The sequence below is a fragment of the Pipistrellus kuhlii genome, unplaced genomic scaffold, assembly GCF_014108245.1.
Source record: "Pipistrellus kuhlii isolate mPipKuh1 unplaced genomic scaffold, mPipKuh1.p scaffold_m20_p_1, whole genome shotgun sequence".
Classification (NCBI taxonomy): domain Eukaryota; kingdom Metazoa; phylum Chordata; class Mammalia; order Chiroptera; family Vespertilionidae; genus Pipistrellus; species Pipistrellus kuhlii.
The window spans coordinates 53,290,468-53,317,556 of NW_023425404.1; the positions used below are offsets into that span (position 1 = coordinate 53,290,468).

Consider the following 27,089-nt stretch of genomic DNA (forward strand, 5'->3'; position numbering starts at 1 on the left):
CTTTTCTAAATCAATACAATTTCTCAAATTTATTTTTCTTAAAGAAGTACTTCTAATCTCTGTCAAAAGGGAGGTGAGGAAAGATCCTCCCTCCCTTGTAAACACTGAAATACAGATCTGAGAAACCAGGGTCGACACACACAAAAAGTGCATTTTACAAAATTATCAACTAAAATATATTTTACATGAATTATGCTCCATCGAAATTCTACCAGCTGCATTTTCAGGTTCGAAAAAATATTTCCACATCTAAGAGATTTCAAAAGCATTTAAGTTCTGGGTAGCAGACCCTGGGAGGAAGGGCCTTGATTTCTCCTGCTGGGCGGGGCTGGGCTCCTAGGTGGCAAGGGCCCAGCACCCGGAGAATCAGCAGGCTCCACGACTGGCTCCTCGGAGCTTCTACTCTGCCAACCTCTCCTACTGCACAGCCCTCCTGGACCAGTGCCTTCTTCCAAACAGCTTATTCTACTCAAGGGAACCTGAGACCCTTCTCTTCGGGCTTGGGCTTCCCTGTGTAAATTCACCTCAGACATCCAGGTCTCCCCCACCTCAGTGACCAAGCAGGCGCAGCCCAGTTTTCTCAGGAAGAGCAGAGGGCCAAGGTTGCTGGGAGGGCCCTCGGGATTCATCTCCATCTCCTCCAAACCTGGCCTGACCTCACGCAGTGCTACCTCCTCAGCCTGCTGGGTCTGTGTCTGCCCCTGCGTGGGGGTAAAGGATCCAGTGCTGCCCTCCTTGGCTCCTGCCCCCAGGGCTGTGCTCACAAGCAGGCTCCCAGCACCAGGCCCAAGCCACACAGGGCCCTTCTCCCTCTCCCCACATGCTCCTCTTTGGTACAAACAGGAAAGAACCAGGCTGCTTCAGCCCTCCCACAGAGAACTTCACAGTAGGGCCTAGTTCTGGAAATGACAACAGGGGGCTGAGTCTCCTAATCTACTCTGGGGAGCAGCGTGAGAACAGGCCCCTGGGCAACAAGAACAAAATGGGGTCTTTAGTTCCTAGAGTGAGTGGCTGCAGCTCAGCAGGTCTGCGGACTGATTCAGTGTTGTTTTTTCACTGGGATGTAAATTAGTGCAATCTACAAAAGAGGAGGGTGAGGGGTGGCAGGGCAAGGGGAACACCAGGGTGGCCTCCCTTCCCTACATGGAGAGTATCTTTGAAGAAGTACTCAAAGCTCTGAAGCGCCCTCACCTGAGTGTGTGCAAGGCAGCCCACAAGGCTCTGGGTCAGTTCTGCTGTGACTGCACAAGGCCTGTCAAAGCTGCCCCTTAGAACCCAAGGCTGCTGCTCTGCAGGCCACCTTGGCCAAGGTGGTCCTGTCCTATATGCAGCAGCATACGGGGGTGGGAGTGCCCAAAGGTGATGGCCGTGCTGGAGGCCCTGGCGCAGCTGGGGAACCCTCACATTGCAGCCCCCGGGCGCGTCAGTGAGCTCTGCCACACGGTCAAGGCCACGCTGCAGAGGAAGACAGCCTGTCCGGGCACTGAGGAGGAGGACGAGGACCAGGCTGAGGAAGCCACGTTGCTATAGAGGACGCTGGTGAGGCCATTCCTGCGCTGGCAGCTGCGGCTGGAGAAGACGCTTTTGCCCCCTTTGCTGGGCCCTTGCCATTATTGCTCTGCAAGACGAACCGGGGCTGCACAGCGGCAGAGAAGTCCTCTGCGGTGGGAGTCTATTCTGGGCCTGGGTGCTGCCTCAGGCCAGTTTGTTTCCCGCCTGTTCCCCAACCTGCTGAGCGCTGCCTGGGAGACAGACTCTGCGGTGCCATCTTCGGGCTGGGCTGCCCTGCCCAGGAATACTGCCCCAAGCCGGTGGGCCTCCTGGCATGGGAGCAGCATGATCGTGTCCGTGGTATCTGTGGCCACTCACCCACCTACTGATGGCCAGTCCCACAAGGAAGCCAGAGCCCAGGTGCCGCACACCCTGCCCCTGAAGGAGGACTTGGAGGAGTGGTCTCCACAGGGCACCGCTTCGGCTTCCTATACAGAGCAGCCCTGTCCGGTTTGTAGATGTGGCTGCTGGGCTCCTGCACATCTGTAGCCTCATTCAGGCTGATGACAAGACCCACCAGGCACCAAGTCTGCACCGCTGCTGCTCCTGACATTCTTGGCCAAACAGCACACTGACAGATTCCATTCAGCACTGGGCTCACTGCCTGGCAATAAGGCTCAGGAGCTCCAGGCCATCCTGAGCCTCACCTAGATTGTGGACTGCGGCTGGGCCAGAGAGAACAGCCTTTCAGCCCAGTTCTACCTCATGCCTTACCAGATTCTGGGGTCCCAGCCCAGCTTGCTGCCTTATGGGGCTGTCCCTGGGGCTGGATCTGCTATGCTGTGGGACAATACAAATGGACTCATGACAACATATTGTAATAAAGGCAGGTTTGATTTCAGGTGGGTGTAGCTTGAAGAGTCATGTGTGAAGTTCTGCAAGAGGTTTCCTAGAACCTCCAAGTGTAAGGCAAGAGGAAAAGTCTTCAATAAATCAGGTAGCAATTTTCCTTGCCCCTTGTCCCCCACCCCCTCCTAGCTCCCTTTTGCCCTCCCCACCATGACAAAGCCCATGTTGATCAGTTAACTTCAGGGAAGCCAGACCTGCTGGGTGGCGAACAGGAAGCGGACACCCATGACTCTGGGGGCCAGGTAACTTGTCCCAGCACCAGAGGCTACTGCAGGGGCAAAGGAGGAAAGCCAGGGGAAGGCCCTGAATCCAGGAAGAGGAAGTCAATGCTCTGGAAGCCAGACTCTGGCTCTTTATGCCTCAAAGGAATGAGCTGGGAGCAGTGCTAGAATCTGAAAGAGGCTGGTCCCAGGCTGATGGGGAAGCAGCAGGACACAGTGGGTGAGGTAAAGCTGGCTCCCACTATCCCTTGAAGGGCCCAGAGGAGGATAGAGTGGCCTGTTGGGCCTGGTTCCTGAAGGACCTCCTCTTCCCCCCAGGGCCCCATGTCCCTCAAGCCTGATCCAGCCTCAGGGAAGACTGCCTTCTTCAGGAGTCTCTGCCCAGGGACCACAGAGAGGTACCCTGGACCAAGCTGTGGGCTCTGATGCTTTTCTTATACCCCTTCCCTCCCATAAGACCCGGAACCCCCAGGGGCCCTTGCCCTCCCCCCACGAGAACCACAGGCTAGCAACCTCGGGTCCCTGTGGCCCCTTAACCAAGTGCTGTGCTTCAAGCAATGCCCCCTGCCCCGAGCCCCACTTGCCCATGGGCAGGAGGAGGCTACTGGGGGTTTTTGAGGATGCGGCCATGGCGGAAGTCATAGACGTGGCGGCAAAGGAACACCAGCTCAGGGTCCGTGTCCTCGGGCACTGTGCGGTGCGGCGGGGTGGAGTAGTCTGCAGAGGGGGGCACCAGTGCTGTCTTCCGGCTGGGAAGGCCCTCGCCTCTGCGCTTGGCCATGGCACAGAATCTGCAGTGACATACCGTTCACCTTTACAAAGCCACCTTTGCAGAAAGACCACCCTTTCCCTTCCCCACCGTACCCTGCTCAGAGAGCTGGAAAGTAGTCTTCGACCCCCACTTGGGCTGGTGCTGCCTCCTCACCTGTCCTAGGGGCTACCCACTCTCTGCCAACTGCCAGTCTGTCCCTGGGGAAACACACCTGCCAGGACCTCCCTCATGACCACCTGCCAATTCTCTCTGGTGTTTTCTGAGAGCCGTACTGTAACCACCCCCAATTCTGTCCAACCACTCTGCCTCAGACAAGCAACAATTTTTTTTCTTCTAAAAATATTAGATGGCAGAAGCAGGCTGTAAGGAAGCACGTTCTGGGAGCCCTGAGGAGTCTGAGGGGAGAGGCTAGCCAGAGACACAGGGCACCACCCACCTGCAGTACTCTGCAAAGGTCAGCACATAGCACTTCTCCTCGATGCAGGCCACACTGTTCTGGTCCTGATGTCTCGATGCAAAGACTTCATTCTGCAAAGACTCAAGGGGAGAGAGGAGATCAGTTACCGGAGTTAAAGGCACCTAATTCCAGGGGAAAGTGGACATTAACCCCAACCCCTCTGCTGAGACTCCTGACCTGAGGTCACTCCAGCTAGTGCCCAGAAAGCCGGGGGCTTCCCTGGAATGTGAGCCTGACTGCTCCTCACCTGGAACCCCAAGGCATTCCTCCCCGATTCTGAGGGCGGACAGGAGAAGCCAGGTGCCCCCTCCAGCCCGTCATTAAGCTTCCTAACCCCCAACCAGGGGAGGAGGGGGAGTCAGTGTGCATCTTCCCAAAAAGTCCCCGAGGGAGAGAGTAAAAGCAGGCTCAGACGGGGAGGGGGGACAGGCACCACACCCAGAGGGTATTACCACTTCTAGCACACCACTGGGTCCGGAGCAAAGGAACCTTAGGAGTCTTTCTCTCCTTCCCTCTCATGCTGCAGACAGCATTGAAGGGGGCTAGGTATGCCACTCCACTTCCCCTAACTCAGTGGTCGGCAAACTGCGGCTCATGAGCCACATGCGGCTCTTTGGCCCCTTGAGTGTGGCTCTTCCACAAAATACCACGTGTGGGCACACATTCAGTGCGATTGAAACTTCGTGGCCCATGTGCAGAAGTTAGTTTTCGGCTCTCAAAAGAAATTTCAATCGTTGTACTGTTGATATTTGGCTCTGTTGACTAATGAGTTTGCTGACCACTGCCCTAACCCTTTGAAACATGAATTGGGAAAAAGAGGCTGAAACACAGGCCTTTCCCCAAGGTAATGGGTCCAGGGACTTGACTACCCACGGCTGTCTACCCCGCATCAACTCCTTATGCTACAACCTCTCCTTCTGCCAAACCCTGCCTTCCCCATTGCATTTGCCTGGTAACTCACCTCGTGCATGCTGGGACTGCGGCCTCCCTGTAAGTGCTCTGGTCTGTAATACCACAGGAGGCTCATCATCAGCTCTCCTGGGGGTACAAGAGAAGCAGTCACAGTCTGAGCTGGCAAACCCAGAGTTACTTCAGCAGGCAGGCTGGCCACTTGCCCTGGAGGCTCATCCAACTTCAGTGCTGGGCCAGTGCTGAGCCTCTACCTCAAGCCAAGCCTGGCATTCAGAAGCCTGGAATGCCATTAGGTATGAAGGGGGGAGGAGGGGAGGGAAAGCAATGACAGGTGAGGAAGAGGGAGAGGTGCCCAGGTTCTGGTGGCTGGAAAGGTTAATGAGCTGATCGAACCTAAGCGACAAGGCCGTCAGTCTGTAACCCTCAGTAGCAGACGGACCCCGGATGAGTGGAAGGCAGACTGTGCCAAAAAACACGGGGAGACCAGTGTCAGGTCAAAATACAGGCAGAGTGGGGGGTACGTACCTGATTCAGGGTTCTCCCAGAGGGCAGAGATCTTGGCCACATAAGGTGTAGACGTCTTTCGTGGGCCTGACTTGAGGAGGACAGTGTCCCGAACTCGAATGGTCTCTCCATGTCGCTCCACCGCTTGGTAGCTCTTTCGAATGGCTGGTTCTGGTTCATCCTGTGCAATAAAGCAATGATATAAAAAGGCGTGTGGGGCTGCACCCTATCATATCCCACTAACCGACTCTCTCACTCTAATCCCCAGCACTGGGTAGGTCCTCCAGCTTCCTAATGGGATAGTCCGGGTTTGGCCTTCAACCACCACTGTAGGTGGTGCAGCCTTAGATAAATTACTTGCTAAGCCTCAGTTTCCTCATCTGTGAAATAAGGACAATTATAGGAACATGGGGTATGTACCTCATAGGGTAGTGATAAGGATGAAAGTGGATAATGCATGTAATTAGCACAGTTCTGGCACTTCAGAAGTGCTTAATAAATTTTAGTCGACATCCTTTTCATCATCCCAGATGTTCTTATATCACCCATTTTCTCTGCTTATCCAAGTCTTCCATACACATACTTATCCAAAAAGGCTCTATGAAAATATGTTTTGCTTTTTAAAAATATATATATTTTATTGTTTTTTTACAGAGAGGAAGGGATAAGAATAGAGAGCCAGAAACATCAATGAGAGAGAAACATCCATCAGCTGCCTCCTGCACACCCCCTACTAGGGATGTGCTCGCAACCAAGGTACATGCCCTTGATCGGAATTGAACCTGGGACCCTTGAGTCCACAGGCCGGATGCTCTATCCACTGAGCCAAACTAGTTAGGGCTGAAAACGAAAATGTTTTATTGATTTGAGAGAGAGAAACATTGATTGGTTGCCTCCCATACAGGGAATTGAACCCACAACCTAGGAATGTGCCCTGACTGGAAATCAAACCCGTAACCTTTTCGGTGTACAGGACAACGCTCCAACCAAGTGAGCCATCTGGATGAGTGAAAGTCCTCCATTTTTAAATCCAGAATAGAAGGGACAGCCCGAACAGGAATGAGAGATGAAAACACTTCAGATAATTTCCCTGAGAGTCAGAGACAGAGATGGCAGCCACATGTGTCTGTGTGCATCCTCTGATCTCCCCGAGGTGCACAGTACAGGATAAGGGAGCAGGCTGGGCCAACATGACTGGTTCCTGGAACACAAGAGAGCTGGAGGCCCTTGTCACCTTTCAGAGTAGCTAGAGCCAGGATTCCTGAGACGCGACTCACTTCAAGCCCTATGTCCCCAATATCACCCTCTCTTCCTCCATCAGCTAAGAGCGGGGGCTCACCAAGACATAGACAGCCTTCTCACAGGCAGCCCCAACAGGCACCCAGCCATTAGTGCGGCGGCGGCGATGGCGGCGTGGGCGTGGGCGCTGGACACGCGGTTGCTTGGGGTGGCTGGGCCTGCGGGCAGCCTTGCTCCTCACAGTGTGCCGACAGCTGGAGCCTGTGCGTAAACCTGACTTGGAGCCGCTCGGAGGCTTGGCGCTCTGAGGGCATGCACGGGCTACTGTCTGAGGCTCTGAGGTGGGTGTCTGAAGATGAGGGACGGGCTCTGCTGCAGGTGGCACGCTGGGCACAGGACATCCCAGGAGCGGGTGGGCAGGTGAGGCGGGGTGGCCAGCTTCTGGAAGAGGAAATTCCAGCTGGCCCAGGGACCTGCAGCCTTCTGGGAAAGGAGAAAGAAGGTCAGGACAAGTAAGGACAAGCAGTAACCCCACCCTGGCCTCTCTGCTTTCAGAGCCTGCTTCTATTTTAACTCTAAGTGTGAACCCAAAGGCTACTGAGGTGACAAGTTGAGTCGGGGGCCTTTAAGGTAGATGTCAGAGTGACTAGGGTTTTCTTGGCCTTGGAGACTGGGCCACAGACATCTCCATCTCCCCTTCTAACCTGAAAGAAGAAAGGCGGTGGATAATGGGACTAGCTTTTCTAGCTGTGAATTAATCTTTTCTAAGGCTTCCACATGCCTAGGAGCAGAGGAGCTAGAATCAGACAGCTCAGGATATGAATCCCAAACCTGACACTTGTGTGACCTCAGGCAAGTCACTTGACCTCAGTGCCTTGCAATAGTAGTTGCAAATATGTAGTCTGTTCTAGGTGTTTTTCTTATCAATGTGTTAACTCACCTCACCCTCACAACAACCTTATGAGGCAGGTGCCATTATTCCTATTTTACAATTAAAGAAACTGGGGCATTGAATAGTTATTGGCTGGTCCCAGTCACGTGACTGAGGAAGTGGGAGACCACCTTCACTCTAAGTCTGACTCCGCAGTCTGTGCTCAATCACATGCCACGTGGCCTCCCACCTGTACAGTGCCTGGCACAGTGCCTGGCACATGGTGCTTACACACGGTCCCAGGACAAGACGGTAAGGACCTTGGGTCCCCAGGTTAGGTGTCTCGACTTGGAAAGTGGTCCAAAAGAGAAGAAAAAGCTCGAGAAGCAGCCTGTTCTCATTTCTTAGAACTCCAACTCACACCAGAAGCTGAAACAACCAGTCTGGCCAGAGTCCACTGGTCTATAAAGTTGTTTTATAGACCCCCTACAAGAGGGCGTGGGGGAGGGAAGCCTGGGAAGGCCTGGCCTCTCACTTCACCAGCAGCAGGGCCAACCTGCCAGCCAGGATGGCTCTGATCACCTTGTTTCCACTCAGGAGCCAGGAAGGGAGCCTGGAGAGGTATGAGGACACTCCTGCCAATTTGGGGGGAGAGAGATCACTGTGGGGGTGTCTCATCGGCTGCATCATGAGCCTCTCAGGTGTCCGGGTCTTGCCAGGAAGGTAGACACCAAAGCCACAGGTCCTGAGAATACCTTGTCAGTGCCAGGGACTCTGCCTGTTCTTAGAGTGTGCCCACCCTATCCACCCCTAGCGAGGTGATGCTAAGTCTGGGCACTTCTTCTCTTTCAAAGCCTGTGTAGCCAGGGTAAAGCTGTTCTACTGCAGCTGGCATCACCTACTGGACCTTGTAACTCTTATCCTTTCTATGAATGCTGTACTTGGCTGGCATGCAGATGGTCTGGGCTCCTGGAAAGTAAGAAATTCTAGCTTTCTTCAAGGAGCACAGAAGGGACATAGAAACAATTTGGCAAAAGCCCTCATTTTAATAACTTGCTACTCAGAGTCTAAGATTGGCAATCCCAATGGGGAGGGAAGAGGCCCCTCCTGACCCCTCCACCATGACAATGCTACCTATGGCAGCCAATGCTGTCAGGCCAAGAAATCTCTCCATAGACAGTGGGGACAGAGCAGGGCTGCTAAAAGCTAAACACTGGCCCCTTTCCTGGAACTGCTCCTAGGCTTGGGACACAAAACGAGGGAAGTCCTCCCCTTTCAAAGTCCCCTGCCTCGCATGCAGTAATACCTCAAGGAGCCCACCGCCCACGCTCCTGGGACACTGTGTCTCAGAGACTCTCTGGTACATCCCATCCTCAGGAAGGCTTACCTGCTGCAAAAGGCATTTTGTAGGAACAGCCGCCACAGGTAGTGCCAATGTGGGTAAGAGAAGGGGGCAACATTTCACAGATGCTATAGCCATTCACTTCAGCATCCTCGCTGGAACAGTAGTGAGAGCCCCAGGGAGGGTGCAGGAAAGAGGTGCCCGCAGGCACTGAGCTCGGGGCCACAAGGGGCCCCTCGGTAGGTGCAGCCACTGGGGACAGCTTGCCCTCGGGAAGCATGGGGCATGGGGCGTAGCCCCCACACTGCAGCCCATCTTGGCTGCAATACAGGTAGAAGCTGCCTAGCGCAGTGAGCTCAGGCCGACCACACAGCCCACTGTAGTCGGCGGGGTTGCCAGGCATCGGCAGGAGGGACAGCTGGGCTGCAGGAAAAGAGGGCTGGTGCAGTTCTTGCTTGGGGGCAGGCGACTCCTCTCCTGGGCGCCCAGGCTCTGGCTTCAGGGCTGCCTGTCCACCCATCAGCAGGGGCAAGTGGGGGCGCAGCCCTAAGGGGCTCTCCAGAGCCTTGCTCAGGGGCTGGTAAGGTAGCTGGTTGGATGGTCCATGAGGGGTTGCAGATAACCATGGCTCCTCAGGGCACCCTTGCCAGCTGGGTGGGCTTGCAGCCTCCCCAGAGCCAACCCCCTGCTGGGCCTTGGGGTAGTTCTTGCCATTGACTTTGGCCCACTTTGGCCTCAGAACCTTCAGTGCTGGTGGCTCAGTGGAGCGCCTGTCTGCTTCTGGGTGGGCACGAGGTGGCCGCAGGGGGAGCTCCCGCTCCTGGCTCAGCTTTAGGAAGGCAGCTGCGTTCAGGCTGGCCAGTCTCTTGGGAGCTAGGTCACCATCTCGGCGGGCACCTTCATCCGGTGCTGGCTCTGGGGACAGATCCCGACTTTCTCCTCCGCGGTCCTCCAGTCGTGGCCGCTTCTTGGAAGACAAGCCTCCAGTGGCCCTGTCCCGGTCCCGACTGTGGTGGTGGTCTCCCCCTCGACTGCGGCGGCTGCCCGCCAGGCCGCTGGTGTCCTCTCGCTCCAGCAGCAGGTTGTTCAGGGCCTCGGCATTGAGGGAGGCCAGGCGCCGCTTGCGGGGCTGGGTGAGGCCAGTGTCCTCACCGGGTGGATCCGGGCTGGGGGGCTTGGGAAGGTCGGGGGGCAGCTCATCAGCCTCATCTGCGCTCCGTGGATCAGCCACATTCTCCAGGCGGGTCAGCAGCACTTTGCAGGCCTTAGGCTTCTCAGGAACCAGGGGACGCTTACGCAGTGGGTAGTTCTTGCGGCGCCCTGTGGGGTGCCCTGGGCTCTCAGGCATGCCTGGGTCCATGCCCTCTGCCCCCTGCTCCATATTGCTGCCTTCCATTTGCAGGGGCTCCCGGCGGCCAATGGGGCCCGAACTCAGCATGGGAAGGGACTTCCTCCGAGTGTGTGTCATGAAGTTCCTCCAATCTGCAGGACAGAGGAAGACAATGAGAAAAGCCTGCCCTGCCCTGCTTCCCCCCACTGCAGCCTATCAGCCCCACCTACAGGAACTCTGGCCTACCCTCACCCCATCTCCAGCCTGGATTTTCATGGGACCCTCTTTCAGAGTGCAAAAGTTCAATGAGGTCAGGGTACCAGCAACTGTGCAAGGAATGGCTGCCCTGTTCTTTTATTTTTTATTATTTTTAAAATATATTTTTATGGATTTCAGAGAGGAAAGGAGAGGGAAGAGATAGAAACATCAATGATGAGAGAATCATTGTTAGGCTGCTTCCTGCATACCCTCTACTGGGGATTGAGCCCACAACCTGAGCATGTGCCCTGACCATAATCTAACCAGGGACCCTTCAGTCCGCAGCTCTATCCACTGAGCCAAACCAGCTGCCCCATTCTTCTTTTAGCCTAGGGCTCCAGGGTCAGAAGATAGGAGCAACTAGGGGCAAAGCTCTTAATTCTGATTGTTTTTCTCAGTTAGCTACTCTTCTCTAGACAGGAAGAGGCTCTGAAGACATTGAGCCAAGGATGGGGGCTTGGTTAGCGGGAGTCTATCTATTTCTTCAAAAATATTACTAACCCTTTCCCCCTTGATAGGGCTTTTGAGATTGGCCACAGGATGATAAGGAGATGGACCGTGAGGAGTTGAGATGAGGAAGCTGCCTGCTGGGCCATGAATGAGTCAGAGTCCAGCGTGTGCGGGCGCCCTACTGAGCATACTGAGCACACAGAACTGACAGCTATAATCCGGTCTTGCTGGAAAAGTCAAGGAAGGGTGAAGGTCTGGCTTTGAAGAGTCCGTGGTCAGGGGAGGTCTCAGTCAGTCCTAGGAACCAGACCCACCTTGACTCAGGGGATTCCAGGGAAGGTCAGCCTGAACAGTGCCAGTGCCTAGGGAAGGAATGTCAGTAAAGCTACGGCCAGGCCAGCATTTTTTTGGGGGAAACATAGAGACCACACACTAGTGTGGTACATCTTTAAAGACTCCTCCAACAGCCACTAAGAGCTGGGAAAAGAAAGTATCATGGAGAAGAACTAACTTGGGGCTAATAGAAGCGTCTTGTTAATCCTGCCCTATCCTGCAGGTCTTCTACAAGCCCAGAGCCCCTAGCAAAAAAAATGCTCATGCCCAGGCACCATCCTCTAAATTTGCTTGTCAAACACTTCTATCCCCAACATACCTGTGGCAGCCTGGACCCCATTCTGAATGAGGGAGGCCAGAGCTAGGTATGTGCTAGAAGCTGTTATGGCCAAGGCAATAGAGTAGTGGGGAGGGGAGTTGTTGGTTGTCATAGACTACTGAGTGGCTTACTCCTCACCTACTCCCCAACCCAAAGCAAGGTGCTGCCAAGTAAGATGCCAAATTAGTCTCTGCCCTCCTTGGCACCCTGCAACCCTCTCCCCACCCAGTAGACTTAGGCTTTTCAGCTTTATTTTTCCATTGTAATTGTTATTCACACTCACTCTAACTCAGGAGCTGGGAGAACTCCTGCTGGGCCAAGATTTAACCCTGAAAGTCCCAGGCCTGAGGCTCCCAGGGATTGATTCCAGAGGCCTTCCCGGCTAGCTCCAGTGTCCTAGGGTCAATGACTGGGGTCACTGAGCACCTGCTCTCCTGAGACATACTGTACTAGTTGAGACAGAATGCTCAGAAAACCCGGGCAGCATGAGTGTCCCTCGTGCCTGAGGAAGAACGTGGAAAACGAAGAGAAGCAGCATACCCAGGGTTGCTCTGGCCACAATGCGGGGAACCGGCCACTGCCCAGAGACCAGACCCCCAGGGATGCCTGAGTCACAGAAGGTAAATCCATTCATTCCTGAAACACAGACAGGAGAGGTCCTAAAAAATCCCAAGCATCTGCTAGGCTCCTTTAGACTTCTGCTTCTAATCATGGTGACCACTCATCCCTGTTTGCTCAGCATGCTGATTAGCAATGTATCATTTCGTGCTTAAAAGCACCCGGTTACTTATAACTCACGGGCCCTTTTCTCAAATGCAGGATACCCCTGTGCCAGAGGTGGAGGAGCAGCAACAAGGAGAAAGACACCTTTATTTCCTAGGAAAGCCTAGACCCAGTCCTCTCCCACCCCCAGAGGGCCTGGAGATGGAGGACAGTGACAGACCACACAGCAGAGCAGGGGCCAAAGCCCCTAAACAGGCCCCAAGTTACCAGAGGAGTCAGGCCTGACAATGGCAGGGAGCCGAGGCTGAGGTCACCTGGGCTCGTGGCCCTAAGGACACGGACAAACACAGAGCAAATAGGGGGTAGATGGGAAGGAGAGGGAGCACAGGGAGGTGCTTTCAAGCCTGGAAAACAAAAGAGCAAAAAAGCTCTTAATTGAGGGTGACTGATCTGTCCCTGTTTCCCCCTGCTCTGTAGAGTATCCCTCTCTTTACCTCCAGTCCTTCAGGGATACCCCCTGTCCCCCTTCTGTCTCCAATCCCTCCATACTGATGCCGTGATTCTCTGGCTGACTATCCAGGGAAGCCTCTAAATCATAGAGGACGTGTCACATTTCCAAATCAAGCATAAGAGTCTCTTGCTAGCCTCCCTTGATTCTGTCATCCACTAAAAACACCCCAGGCCATCAAAGGCACATTGCAAAACAACTCTTAACTTTCATGTGGTGCCTAAGGCTGCAATGTCACTCAGCACCCTGAGAAGAGGCTGGGGTCTCTGCTGCCTCTTCACTGCACTCCAAACCGAGGAGAGAGGGTGAGTCATGCTCTGGAGCTGGGGCTACAGCTTCCGCCTTTCCCAGGTGGAACTGGGAGGAGGGGCTCCTGGCCTGCAGGAGGTGACTCAGCTCCTTGGAGAAAGACGACCCTGGAAAGCAGTAGGCTTGGTTCTCATTCCAGCTCTGCCAATCCTTCTGCTCTCCTGCCCCTCCCACTTATACACCAGCTCAACCAGGAACTTCTATAACTGCAAGAGACAGGGTGCCTGGGTTCTCTTAGCATCACCCTCTTCCTCTTGGGAGCCCTGTCCTCCCAGGCACAGGCAGTCCAGGTCCCTTGGGGAAAGGTTCCTAGGAGGGATTTCCCAGAGCATATCACTACTCACTTAGATCATGTCAAGCCAGCTCTCACTGAAGAAAACCAGTCTGACTTTTCCCAGCTCTGAAGAGCAAATAGCCAACTACCATGAAGGATGGCCAGCAAGGCACATGTTCAGTCCAAAATCCAAGTGTACTCTATTTTTTTAAAAGTATTTTCATTGATTTTAAAATAGTCTTTATTGCTGAAAGTATTACATATGTTCTCCCTTTTCCCCCATTGACCCTCTTATGCCCTCCCCCCCAACACTGCCCGACCCAGGTCTTCAGCATCTTGTCTGTGTCCATGGGTAATACATATATGCATACAAGGTCTATGGTTGATTACTTTATTGATTTTTAGAGAGAGAAAAATATTGATGTGAGAGTGAAACATCAATCGGCTGGCTCTTGCATGACCCCTACTGAGGATGGAGCCCACAACCTGAGCATGTGCCCTGATCAAAAATCGAACCAGCAACCTTTCAGTGCATGAGAAGATGCCCAACCAACTGAGCCACCCAAGCCAGGGGCAAAATCACAAGTGTACTCTACAGACAGCCAAAGAGCCATCTCAGCCCCAGGCACTTCAGGACTCAATCAAGGGAGAGATCAGGCCCAGCTGGAGTGTCAAAGAAGGGTCTGCTAGGGGAAGTCATCTTCACAGAAACAGAAAAGGGAGGAGGACTGGTCTTTTGCCCTCAAGCCTCAGCAGCACTGTGCACCCATTCCTCACCGGCCAGGTGGAGCACATCCAAGGTGTGAGCAAAGCAGGGCCAGAGGCTTGGAAAAGCGTGGCCTGTAGGACATGACTGAGGGGAAAACCTGAATAGGCAGGTCCAGAGAACAGAGGCTAGTCTATAGCAGGAAAAGGTCCTGAATCTTGGCCAAGGTTCTCCCTTTACTTACCACCCAGCTCTAGGCCACACCCTCCACCCCCAGACTTGGGGCTCTGCCCTACTGCCCTTTCTGAAACCTTTCTTATCCACTGCATTTTACATTTTGCTTTTCAGGCCCAGGCCAAGTAGCTCAGTTGGTTACAGGGTAATCCTGACATGCCAAGGTGTGGGTTCAATCCCTGGTCAGGACACATACAAGAATCAACCAATAAATGCATAAGTGGAATAACAAATTTTTTTTAAAGATATATTTTATTGACTTTTCACAGAAAGGAAGAGAGAGGGATAGAGTGTCAGAAACATTGATGAGAATCATCAATCAGCTGCCTCCTGCAACCAAGGCACATGCCCTTGATCGGAATCGAACCCGGGACCCTTCAGTCCATAGGCCGATGCTCTATCCACTGAGCCAAACCGGTTTCGGCTAGAATAACAAATTGATGTGTCTTTCTCTCCCTCTTTCTCATTCAATTTTTAAAAATTTTGCCTTTCAGGCTTTTTTATTTATTTTTAATGGGAGGGGTGTATTCAAGAGGGTGTTAGATAAGGACCCACTTGGTCACCAGAGAAAGGTCCAAGAAGAGCCCTGACTCAAGCCACCTCTCAATTAGACCTAAAGCCACAGAACTGGCACTGGGTTAAATATTGCCTTCCTCTGCAATCTCTCTTGGAATCACCTCCCTCAACTACTGAAGGAATAACACTTTCTCATGAGCACTGAGTTCATTCAATCTTCTATCAGAGAAGGGCAAGAGCACAAAGGCAGATTCCTGTTCATTTTAATTTAGTTGATGCTACTTCATGAAAAAAACAGAGAGGTGAAGCTGCTGAAATTCTTATAATCACGTGAGGTACAGAGATGTGGCTGGTATCCCCAAGAGCTGGTAGAGTAAAAAGAACCAAACCTTTTAGTCAGGCAGACCTGGATTTAAAGGCCAGCTCTGGCCCTCAGAGCAACTTTCTTGTCTGAATTCCAGATTCCTCATCTAAAAAGGATACACCAAAATGAGCCTTACTTAAGAGTGATGGTAAGGATGATAGAGTCACTGCACAAACCAACATCCTTCCCGCTTCCAAACCCACAGACAGAGGGAGGCCTGCCTTGGGCCTCAGTGGTTCCCCACAGGAATCAAGCTTCCTCTGTGGGAAATCAGGCTGCGCCTCAACTCTGCTTCGCTACTAGTCCACTGAAAACACCCAAGAGTCAACCTTAGAGACTGGTGGAGACACTGCTTCTTTCCCATGCAGGATCCACGGTGGGATGAGTTGTGGGGAGGTTCAGTTTATAATACAGCAAGAGCACAGGGGCAAAAACTGTATCCCAAGAGACCCTGAACTACAGCTCTACACTGGGAAACATTTACAGTGAAAGAGCTCCTCAGATGCTAAAGGCCCAGGAATGGGTCAGAGGGCTTGCATCCTGCCTGTTTCCGCCATCTGACTGCCCCAGAACCCCAGCTTCCTCATGCCCATTCTGCCTTACTCACTACTTCAGGGTCTCAATTCACCATGAAATCAGGTTAGGATCCTACAAACACCTGGGCAGGAAGCAAGGGGCTCCCAACCAAAGAGAACTGGCCTGAACCCCCTGGACTCAGCTCGTGTTATAGATGCCCTTAGGTCTGGCAGCCATTTGAAGAGTTGAGCCTCTCTCCCAGAGGCACCAAGCCTATGCTCAGCCTGTCAGACCACCTGCTCCTCACCCTTCACACCGGGGGCTCCCTGGAGCCCAGTGACACAGGAGCAGACCGGTTGGGAAGATCTATACCCACACCACGTGGGGTCTGGGTGCAGCTGGTCCTGTCTTTGCCTACTCCTGTGTCCACTCTGGCCATCCCAGTAGGACAGCCCAGACACACGCCCAGAACTGCACCCAAGTATTCAGAACCTCCTTTAACTCGGGCTCCAAATGCAAAACTAGACATCCCATCTCTTATAACTGTAAAGCAGGGGTGGGGAACCTTTCTTCTGCCAAGGGCCATTTGGATATTTATAACACCATTTACAGCCCATACAAATTATCAATTTGAAAATTAGTCTGCTCTATTTGGCCAAACATTTTTGTTTGTTTAGTTTTGTTAATCCTCACCCGAGGATACTCTTCCATTGATTTTTAGGGATAGTGAAAGAGAGAAAGACAGAGAGAAACATCGATGTTAAGAAAACACATCAATTGATTGCCTCCTGCATGAGCCCCAACCAGGGCCTGGACCAGGGAGGAGCCGGCAACCAAGGTATGTACCCTTGACCGGAATCGAACCCAGGACCCTTTGGTTCACAGGCCGATGTTCTATGGGCTGGTCAAACATCTGATTAACTCACCTCTAATACCGTGGCAGGGCCAGACCAAATGATTTCTTGGTCCTTATACAGCCCACAGGGCAGATGTCTCCACCCCTGCTGGAAAGGAACACAAATCTTAATGGAGAGGGAAGGGAGTTTTAGCTCCGATTATAATAAAGTGGACTCTCCCATTTTATGTTAGAATAGTAATTAAGTATAAATCTATAGGGGTGGGCAAAATTAGGTATACAGTTGTGAGTAAAACAGTTTAATCTTATTAATTTCTGTATTTTCCATATGAACAACTGTAAACCTACTTTTGCCCACTCCTGTATATTAACAGTAAAGTTGGTGGAATCTTCTCACTGGAAACTGCCAGTGCCCTATCGTAGGGCAAGGTCCTTCCTACACATAGTGGGCTGAGAGACAGTGTACCCTCAGATCTGGAAGTTGATATACACACACCCCTGAGTTAGGACAGTGGGAAGGGAGCATTGTATTTTAGTCATACAACAGTGCTCTGCTTTAAGAAACTCTAACCTGACAAACTAGGAAGTAATCAGTACAAAGCTAGCCTTTATGGCTTTCTCTAAAGGTACATACCCCTACTTAAAGCAATCTGCTTCCCCCTAGCTTCTTCCCAGTGCACAGCTCCTATATGGCCGAGGTAGACCTATACCTGCAGGTGTGGGTCCGACTAAGCCAGAGCACCGCGGCTCATTTCCGGGTCCATGGCACCTCTGTGACCTTTGCTAGGTCAGCCAACATTCGCTGACCACTTGCCATGGCTCAGCACAGTGGAGACAAAGCTCACATGTTGCTGGAATCCTCTGGGTGCTGCTGCTAATCCTAGTGGGCTTGGCCAATGAACTGAACTTCTCTGAGCCTTGGCTTCCTTGTCTGCACAACGAGGTTGTTATGAGGATCAAGTTAAATAAGAATGTATCAAGTGCCTAGCAGAGTGCCTGGTATACAAAAGGTGCTCAATACAAGCTCATTCTTTCCCCCTATATTTCAAGTATTAGGTTAAGTGCTGAAAGAAACATGCAAAAAACAAACAAACACACACACACACACACACACACACACACACACAAAAACTAAGAAATTGGGAACTTTGGGCTGGTAGGAAGACAGGACAAAAGAGTGTGAAGGGACTGTGATGAAGTGCTGGGAACTCAGTGGAGAGCTCTCGTTCCACTGCAGCTTCACAGAGGGCACACTTGAGCCAGAACTTCATTCAGACAGAAGCCTCCTTCATGCCAGGTGTACTGGCGGAACAAAAGCCCAGTAGGGAGTGGGCAGCATTAAGAAATTGGCTTCACAAACATGTGGATGCAGGAAGGGGCAACAGACAAAAGCGGAAGTCTTTTTGAGGCAGGAGACAAATGCCCCTTCTTCAGACTCTGTCTGTTCTACTGGTTCCGTGAGACATTTCAGGAGGGGGACAGGGAGCCCAGGCAAAGCTTCCTCAGCCCCTCCCACCCAGACTCAGCAGTGCCCAGGCTGAGCCAGAAGCAAATCCCCTCCTGAAGCAAAACCCATTTGTTCTGGGCAGTTAACAATGTGGGGTAAATAAAACAGAAATAGGGCTGGGTTCCCCAAAGTTCAGCAACAGCTCTCAGCAGAATCAAGTGGAAACCTCATGTTACTAATGCACCATCCTTCAAAGAACACAATAGCCCACCAGCCTGCTCCAGGCCCATACCCAGGGGTGGCAAAGGACATGTGTTGGTTTAACCACCAAGAGACTCCAAGAACTAACAATTTAGATTTCTAAGAAGGCTTGCCAAGACTGGAAGTGTTCTCTTGTCCTGGACAGAAGAAACTATCCAGCCAGGCAGAGATGGGAGCTCTGCCTCAGCATCTCCAGCAGGTGTGCTAACCTCCTGAATCAACCAGCCTTGAGGAACAAGACCCAAGACAGGCCTTCCCAATGCTCCACCAGCACCAGCAGAACCACAAAGCAGAGCCTACCAACTGAGTGTCTTACACCTAACTAATTAACTAAGTTATTAGTGCCACCACCATTAGGATTTAAGCTCTATGGGGGCAGGCAGGCTCTGTTTTCCTTACCACTAAATCCCATCCACAGGACTTAATAAGAACTTAATGACTGAAGAGCTGGCTGCCCACGTGTCTCATCAATACTAATAAAAGGGTAATATGCTAATTGAACAGACATCTTCCAGACGTCCTTCCGGACAAAGCCATGGTGGCCGGGCCGAGGCAGAGGCAGTGAGGGGTGGCCAGGCTGGCAGGGGAGAGCAGGTAGGGTGATTGGGCAGGCTCCAGTAGCCCCACACACAGAGGGCAGCCTGCGGCGGGGGCAGGGCTGGTGAGCGGGCAGTAACAGCTGACCTCTCAGTCCCTTCCCCCGTCGTCAGGCACCGATCACCCTATGGCAAAAGGGGACCAGGGTTTTGGCAGGGGCCGCGGCCAGCTGTGGGCAGCTGGGAAGATGGCCCTGATCATAGGCCAGGCCTAGGGACTATACCTGCACACAAATTTTGTGCGCTGGGTCTCTAGTCCCATACAATATTTCTACTCTCGACTAATGGCATCATTTGGAGCCTAGGACAAGAAACTCTGACCCTCAAACTTTCCCCTGTTCCCGTGAGCCTCTTCAGTGTAAGCCAATGTTCAATAGGACTACTTCAGGAAATCTCTTATATTTACACTGCACAACCCTCTTTCATCTCTCTCCCAACCTACCCAGCTATCTTTTCAGGGTTAACAGGCACTTCTAGCCATGAGCTGTCCCATGAGTCAAGGCCAGGGACCTCATTCACTTCTTATCCCAAACCATTAAAAAAACAAGGTTGGTGCTGAAGGCACAATTCTATCAAGACAAAGAATGTCATGAATATTAAGATGAACTCAGTAGCAAAGAACCAGAGTTAGCATTCTCAATCCCTGAATCCCCTAAGTGTGCAAGGTAGGGAATTCCTGATCCACCAGAGGCGTCAGGAATAACAGGATGGTTCATGTTTGCCAAGCACTCACTATGCGCCTGCCGCCAGCTAAGCACATCACATTCAGTCTCATTTGTCCTCACAGGACAGTTATTACCCATCTGAAAAAGGAGAAACAGTGGCAGAGAGAGGCAAATTCTTCTGCCTTCTGTACGCCACCTCTGAAACAGAGGATAGCTGCTGGGCCACAGACCAACATTCAAGTTCAACTTGCAAATTCAATTTTGTTTTTCTGTGCTATTTTAATTATTGGCATCAATACATTAATAGTTTTTCCTAGATTTTCTTCATAAAAGAATTGAAGGTGTATTCCAATTAAATTGCATTGGGGAGCTACAGACATGTTAAACATAATTTTATAAACTGTTTCTACAGAAAAGTCTGCTCTCAAAGATCCTAATAAATTCTACATGCCCCCCTTTTTAAATATATATATTTTTTACTGATTTCAGAGAGGAAGGGAGAGGGAGAGATAGAAACATCAATGAGGAGAGAGAATCATTGATCAGCTGCTTCCTGCACACACCACACTGGGGAATGAGCCCACAACCCAGGCATGCGCCCTTGACCGTACTCAAACCTGGGACCCTTCAGCCCGCAGACCGATGCTCTATCCACTGAGCCAAATTGGCAAGGGCTTGCCTGCACTCTTTGAAAACAAACCCATTTCATATTCTAGAAAGGGCTTTGCAAAGGCTTCAAAAGCATCTTGTCTTGATTTTATGGTAAAAGCAAAAAAAGTCTACAGGGTTTCCTCCCACATCTAACTTTTAATTAATCAGATATAATATCCTTCCAGTCTGAACTGCAATGAAGACTGACATTGGGTCATACTCCAAACAGCCACCTTAACGTGAGAAGACATAGTAACTGCCCCTTGGCCACCTCCCTTGGGACTGAATAAATCCAAGTCCTTTCAATTTTCTCTGAAAATCATGTCTTACACTCATTTCATCAATTTTATAATTATTTTTTACATTATGTCCAAACTGTGTGAACCCCTCCTGGCACACAACAGGGGACACCCGCCACTTCTGAGGAGGGTCTAGAGTAGAAATATGAATCTTCCCTTCTGGCATACTTGTCAGGATATCCTGGCATCAAGCAGTACCCTAACACCTTCCCCATGATTTCTATAAAGGTCCTCCAAAAACAGATAGTTCATCTTTACCCTACTTGTCCAAACAAGAATATGATTAATAAATTGAAATTCCCCCAAAACATTTTAGACAGGTAGCTGCAGTTGGAGAAGGGCCTAAGTGTGGTCCACCCTTCTCCTCGGCAGGCAGGAAACTGAAAGCGGCATCGAGGGAGGGTGGAGATGGACTGGAAGTAGGAGCAGTCAACACCACTCCGGGTCACAAAAAGCAGAAATGCAGCAGGTCACTTTGCCATAACTGAGGACAGGGAAGCACCTCCTCCCAAATCTCTTAAAGAAACTGATGGGAGAAAGAAGATGTAGAACCCAAGTTCTAGCCTGCATCCATCCTGTTAATCAAGAAAAGTCACTCGTCATTTTTTTCATTCAGATAACTTGGCCATGGTGCCGTGGAAAAAAGTTTCCATTTTACATCTCAGAGAGGCTAAGAGACAACCCATTCTTTTATTCCTGGTAGATCAGGCTTGCAGAGGACCTCAAGGACAGTTATTTTTTATCCTTTTGTCCGGGGGCCGGACACTGAATCAGCTGAATAACCAACCACCCTTGTAGGTGTATCACACTGGGAAAGATGGAATCTGGATGAAAATCCTTCACAGGACACAACACGAAGTCCTGGACAGGACTGCCCTGAGGCCTGCTCATCAAACCTACAGTTCTCCCATCCCCAAGTTTCTAGACCAAGTTGCCTAAGGCAGGTACCAATCCCCTCAGTGAAACCCAGGGCCCCGTTGGTGCTCAGCAGCTCTTCGTCTGGTCCTGAGTGGGCCGGCTGCCATTATTCTTCCTCCCTGTGAGCCAGTTTACTGCTCATTAGTGGCCGTACCAGGAGATGGACAGGGGAAACATAAAGAAACTGAAATTCAAACCAGTCCATTTTACTCCAGTTAGGTGCCTCCCATAAAACCAGCCCAGATTTCACCATCCAGGTCCTCTCTGTCCCCTGTTCTGGGGAGACTGAAGCAGCACAGAGTCAGGAACTGCAGACTCTCAGGACCCCAGGCGTCAGAGCCAGTGCTTTCAATCATCACGAACTTTTGATTAAACTCTGTATTTCCCATCTTTTCAGAGTGAACAGGCACTTCTAGCCTTGAGCTGGCCTATCAAGTCAAGGCCAGGGACCTGCGGAGCAGGAGTGTTGGGTCTGCCCTGAGTATCAAAGCCCGCTCTCCTCGCCCCTCTAAAGCACATCAGCAAGTTCACAAAACAAGAGAATCCTGCCAGATTGTGCTAGCAATGCCCATAAATACTTAGACTGGGGTAGTGCTGCTTATGTAAAATGCTTCCCCATTGAGAGATGCTGCTTTATTTACATTCTTCCCAACCCATTCATAAAAAGGAGGCCCTTTAATGTTGGGGCTGTCTGTATAATGCTCTATAAACCTGGCAGCTTCAGCTGGCAGCCTTAGTTCAACACAGGCTACTTCTCAATTCCAGAGACATTTTTCCCTTAAGATTTTTTTCTCTTTAATGACTCACCTTGCAACAGGGCACTGAGGCCAGATGTTGCCCAAGCAAGGCCAAGAGGAATAAGAACAGATAAAATAAAAACACACAAGTCCTCCTGAATACTGGGACAGAGAGGTAGAGATGAATGAAAATACATAAATTGAAAATTCCCAATGGAATGCCAATGTAAAGTAAGTACGTATATTGGGAAGCTGAATTCCTTTCAGGTTTACGAAAACTTCCTTTATGGATGTCAAAGTGTTCCCCAACTTATACCCCTATAGACCAAAGAAGGTGTGGAGGGTTGTTGTGGTTTTTTTTTTAACCCCAAAGAAAAAGTTAAAAGAGGGCTCTTTCTGTTTTTTACTTGTGTTTTTTTTTCATTTGCATGGCAAATTAATTTTCTCTGCTTCTTCATAGAATGATTTGAGGGTTTGTGGGACCTAAGAGGGGCACAATTTGCTCAGGGTGAAGAAACTAAGGAAAACTCCAGAAAGGGAGGAGGGGCTAAATTCTAGAACACACAGCAAAAACAGCCTGAGTAGCTGAGGAGAGTGTCCAGGAACTACATTCTAAGGTAGCTTGTCTCCTGCTACAGAAGCAAGGAGAGAAGTAGAAAAATTTTTTTTTTAATTGACGGGGAGCGGTCTACATTGCGATGGCAACTGTGAGGGGTACCCTTCCAGCTTGGAAGGGAAATGCTGGTCCATTAATCATCAAACTGGGGTACAAAAGGGAGGTTTTGGGGAAAGGGGATGGATATAGAATTTATGTTTTCAATGTCTAGACTCAAACTGTCACCAATCCTCATTCCCATTTCCCCCATGGTCCAGGGTTGACGGTAAAAAAAAACCTGAAGTTCTGAGACAGCTGGGATCATAGCTCTCCTTTCTGAGGGGTCCAGTATGGGGTTAGCCCTACCTCCCATGTCAGCAATGCCCCTATAAACACCTCTTCCAACACCAGTGCCCAGAGTCCCATCCATGAGTCATACCCAGGAATCCTTTTCTTTTTTGTTGTCAGAACCCTGTTTTCTCCCTATTTACACCCAGGATTGAGAAGAGATAAAACATATGGATTCATTTAGCATCGACAACAGGAAGATTGCATAAGAGCAGCAAAGCCGGGTGAAGGGAATGGCCTGGTGAGGTAGGAGAAAAACAGGATTATAGTCTTTTTCTAATTCATATCTATATGGTATCATGTGAGCAACCCATGACAGATTCTTCACCAGCCAGAGTATCAGAAACAGCTAAACTTCATTTGTTCCCCATGCTGAAGCATCCCAACGACGCCCCTCTATAAACCTTTGACGGAAAAGGTTGGAAACCACATGAAGGGCTCCACACTGCGCATGGCTGGGAAAGCAGAAGGGGAGGCTTCCGTCTGTTCCCACCCAACTAAGCAGTCAACTGCATCTACTCATTCAATAAAAGGAATAGCACTCTACAGGGGCACAACACACACACACACACACACACACACACACTTAATACTCAAGACTGGCCTGGAGTAGTCTGAGTGACAGGGAGAGGAAGGAGTGTAGCGTGTAGGCTGGAGGAGAGGCAGGCAAAGGGCTCTTCACTGGGGACAACTGTGGAAAGCAGCAGGAGCAAAGGAAGATAAATGTGGATGGTGTGGCTAGCGGAGAGTCATAGGGAAACTGTCAGGGATCAGGCTGCAGGGAAATGGGAGCCACTGCAAGTCCTTGGACAGGGGAGTGACGGGAAGAAGTGCGTTAGGAAGAAGGACCTAGCAGCTGTGGAGAGACTTGGTCAGATGGACCAGAGGAAGCCAGGGGAAAAGGGAGGCCATGACAACACGGGTCTGACATGGGAACAGCAGGACAACAGAAAGGAAGAAAAGGAGGGAGATATAAAAGGCAGAAACTCTTCACTGGCTAACCTCTCCAGGGTAAACCCTCCTGAACACTCGAGCTGACTGACATGAGACTCCTGTCAGGGAAGAGCCTGTCGAAGAGGAAAACCACATTGTGGCCATTAATCACCCTTTACATCCAGTGGCCAGACCAGGTTACCCTCTTCTTACTGCCACCAAAAGAAATCGCATACCGTATAGCTCCAGAGCAGGCACGAGGGCCTTCATCATTTTCTGAATCTTAGACATACAATTAAATTATCTCAGAACAAACTTTAATCTCTCACATGAGGTAACGCATCTCATCCCACAAGCCTCAACTTCACTCAGGCTGGGGTCTAGACCCTCCTGGGGAAGATGGAGAGTGGGCATAAATTAACTCCATGCCCATACTGAGCAAGGCTGAGAGGCAGAGTGAGGTTACAGCCAACCACAGCTGGGAGCAGCTCTTAATCAACACCTATCTGAGGTGGGACTCAAACCCAAATTCTCAGCAAAAGTCTGCATTCTAAACACCCCGAGCCTGTCTTTGCGTTCCCAAATCTTCCACTTTGGGACCACGTGAGGGGAGCTCTGAGTGGGTTTTTACAAATGGGAAAACAGCATCTAGTTTAGAGATGGTCATTGGTGGGGTCAGAGGAACTCACAGCTTAAGCCACTGGTTCCCAAGTGTCCTCCAGCTGGCCAAGTGCAGGGCTGTCCCTCCAGGACATGTTGTCCCTCTGGGGCCCTTTTGGAGACCACATGAGATGGAGAAAAGTAGGAAGTGAAGTCCCTCAGGTGGCACAAAGAAAAGGGATTGGAAGCCTTTTTTATTTAATCATTAAATTTCTGCCTAGGTTTATAAACAGCTTTTCATTTCCCTATGTGGGTACCTTCTTTGGCACACAAAAAAAAAAAAAAAAAAAAAAAGTGCTGAAAGCAGTTGTAGATGGATTGCTGGAGTACATCTGGAGGGTGTCTCCTAGTCCTCAATGCAACTGAGGTCTGTCCTCTTAAAACTGTCCACAGTGGGTGAGTGGGAGATGTCCCAGGTGGGACTAACCCTCTGCCCATGGGCAGGCGGCTTGCTGAAAGCCTCATTTCTGGCAGGCTGAAGGGCTGTTGCCTAGGCGAGTTCAGCAACCTCGCCATTACCTGCCAGGCCCACCGTACCGACCGGGTCGACCCCCACTCTTCCCAGAACCTCCAGGCGACCCGGGGCTTGGGCGGCGAGCCAGTGCCACGGCTCCTCCCGGCGGGCACCCCGGCCCCCCGCAGCCCCGGGGCAGAGCAAGGGCCTGTCGCCCGGCCCTCGGGGTGGGTCGTCCGGACCCGCTCCCCTCCCCGACGCCACCACCTGCGCCCGCTCCGGCGCCGCCTTTGTCCGGCGCTTCACCGCCGAGCGGGCCCCTTGGGCCCGACCTGACCCGGCCCCGGAGGAGCGGCGGCGCGGCGGGCCGGGCAGGACCAGGCCGGGCCGCGAGCCCGGGGTCCCGCTGTCACTTGGAGGCGGTCTGACAACTTCGATCCCTCCGCCCCACCTCGGACTCGGCCGCCGCTCGGCACGGTCCCCGCCGGGCCTCCCGCGGCCCACACTCGCTCCTCGAACCGGTTCCCTTCCGTCTTCGGCGCCTCCCTTCCTCCCAGTCCGATCCGGTCGGGTCTACACCAGCGCCCGCCCCGGCGCGGCCCCCACCCCCTGCCCCCCACCCTGCAATCGCCGGCCGGCTCCCGGCGCGGGAGAGCGCCCCCCGCCCGGAGCGGGCGGTCCCGCGGCGCCGCCCCCGGCCTCGGCCCCCGGCCTCGGGGACCGCGATGGGGGAGGGGGCGCGGCGGGGGAAGGGGGCGCGGCGCGGGGGGGCCGGGGCCTCGCCGCCCGCGCACTCGGAGGCGAGCCGGCTACGCAGCGGCGAGGAAACAACCGGCGTCCTCCCGCCCGCCCTCCGCGGCCCGGGACGCCCGCGCCGCCGCCGCACGGCCGAGCTGCCACCCCGCGGCCGCCACCCACCCCGCCCCCGACCATCGAAGCCGAAGGCCCCCGGGGCTGTCACCTCGAAGCGTGCCGCGCTCCCCGATGGCGGGACGGTGGCGCCGGACCCCGGGGAGGGAGGCGGCGCGAGCGAGCGGGCGGCCGCACCTGCTTCGCGTCGTCCGTCCGTCCGTCCCTTCCCGGGCCGGCGGGGGCGGCGGCGCGGCGCTCGCGGCGGGGCGCGCTGACGGGCGGCCGGTCATCTCCCCTTCACTCGCCCGCCTCCCTGGCTCCTTCTCTCCTGCCCACTCGCCCCTTCCCCCCTCCTCGCCCCCAGCCCGTGGCTCACCGGGACGGCGGCGCGGACGGCGCGGCTCTGGGCGCCCGCAGGCCCCAGCCGGGCTGGAATCCGGCGGCTGGAACCCCCCGGGGGCGCTCAATTCCCGGGCTCCACGCTGCTGCGTCAGCGCCTCCTCCTGGGGGCCGGGGCCGGGCGGGCGGAGCGGGGGCCGAGGCCGGGCGGGGCCGTCGGGGGGGCGGGCGCGCCGAGGCGGGCGGGCGGGCGGACGGTGAGGGCCGGACGGGCGGGGCAGGCAGCCGGACGGGCAGGCGGCGGGGGCCGGGCTCCGGGATCCGTTACGCCGCTCGCGGCTCCTCCACAAACTCCCCGAGAGCGGAGCCTCCGCCACCCTCCTTCCTGCTTCCTCGTCCCCAGCCAATCAGCGACGCGCCCCTCGGCCGGCTCCGCCAATCAGCCGCCCCGCCCTGCGCTGGCCCCGCCAGCCAATCCGGCCCTCGGCTCCCCCTCCCAGGCTCCGGCCAATCAGAACCGTGGGTCGGTCGTCCCAACGCAGGGGGCAGCACGAGGCGGCTGGGGGAGGCGGTGCGGGGAGTGGTGGGGCCTGGGGGGAGGGGTACGTGCCCAGGGTGGTGGCGGGTGGTGGTTTTCTTTCCGGGCTTCTGGTATTTTTTTTTCTTCGTCTGCATAGCCCGAGCCCGCATCCCACGGTGACCCGACCCTGAAGTCCCAATCCCCCAGCTGCCACCCCCCAACCCGAGAAATCTTGTCCCCGCCCTGGCCGTAACCCCTCTGCATCCCTCTTCCCCCCTTCTCCTCCCTAGCACTCACTGGAGAAAACTGCGGGCCAAGGAGCACCCCCACCCTCGCCAACGGCTGCTGCCCCCTGGGCAAAGCTTCGGGAAGACCAGACAAAAATCAATCGAGGACAACC

The 27,089-nt window shown here is 52.9% G+C and overlaps 1 protein-coding gene across 6 annotated transcripts; it reads right to left on the reverse strand.

Annotated features, from left to right (window-relative positions):
• On the reverse strand, positions 1–26,554 carry BAHD1 (bromo adjacent homology domain containing 1). Of its 6 annotated transcripts, none has more exons than XM_036446095.2 (7): positions 26,207–26,554; positions 8,764–10,200; positions 6,606–6,988; positions 5,288–5,447; positions 4,812–4,888; positions 3,830–3,930; positions 1–3,412 (listed from the first exon to the last, which is right to left on the reverse strand). In XM_036446095.2, exons 2-7 carry the CDS (start codon positions 10,184–10,186, stop codon positions 3,223–3,225), a joined length of 2,334 nt encoding a protein of 777 aa, XP_036301988.1. In that variant the 5' UTR covers positions 10,187–10,200; positions 26,207–26,554; the 3' UTR covers positions 1–3,222. The 6 variants fall into 6 exon arrangements, with proteins under 6 accessions (XP_036301988.1, XP_036301971.1, XP_036301990.1 ...); XM_036446078.2 differs by lacking the exon at positions 26,207–26,554 and adding an exon at positions 25,940–26,165 and having other exon boundaries at positions 6,606–6,985; XM_036446097.2 differs by lacking the exon at positions 26,207–26,554 and adding an exon at positions 26,026–26,164.
• Positions 26,555–27,089: the final 535 nt, after the last annotated feature.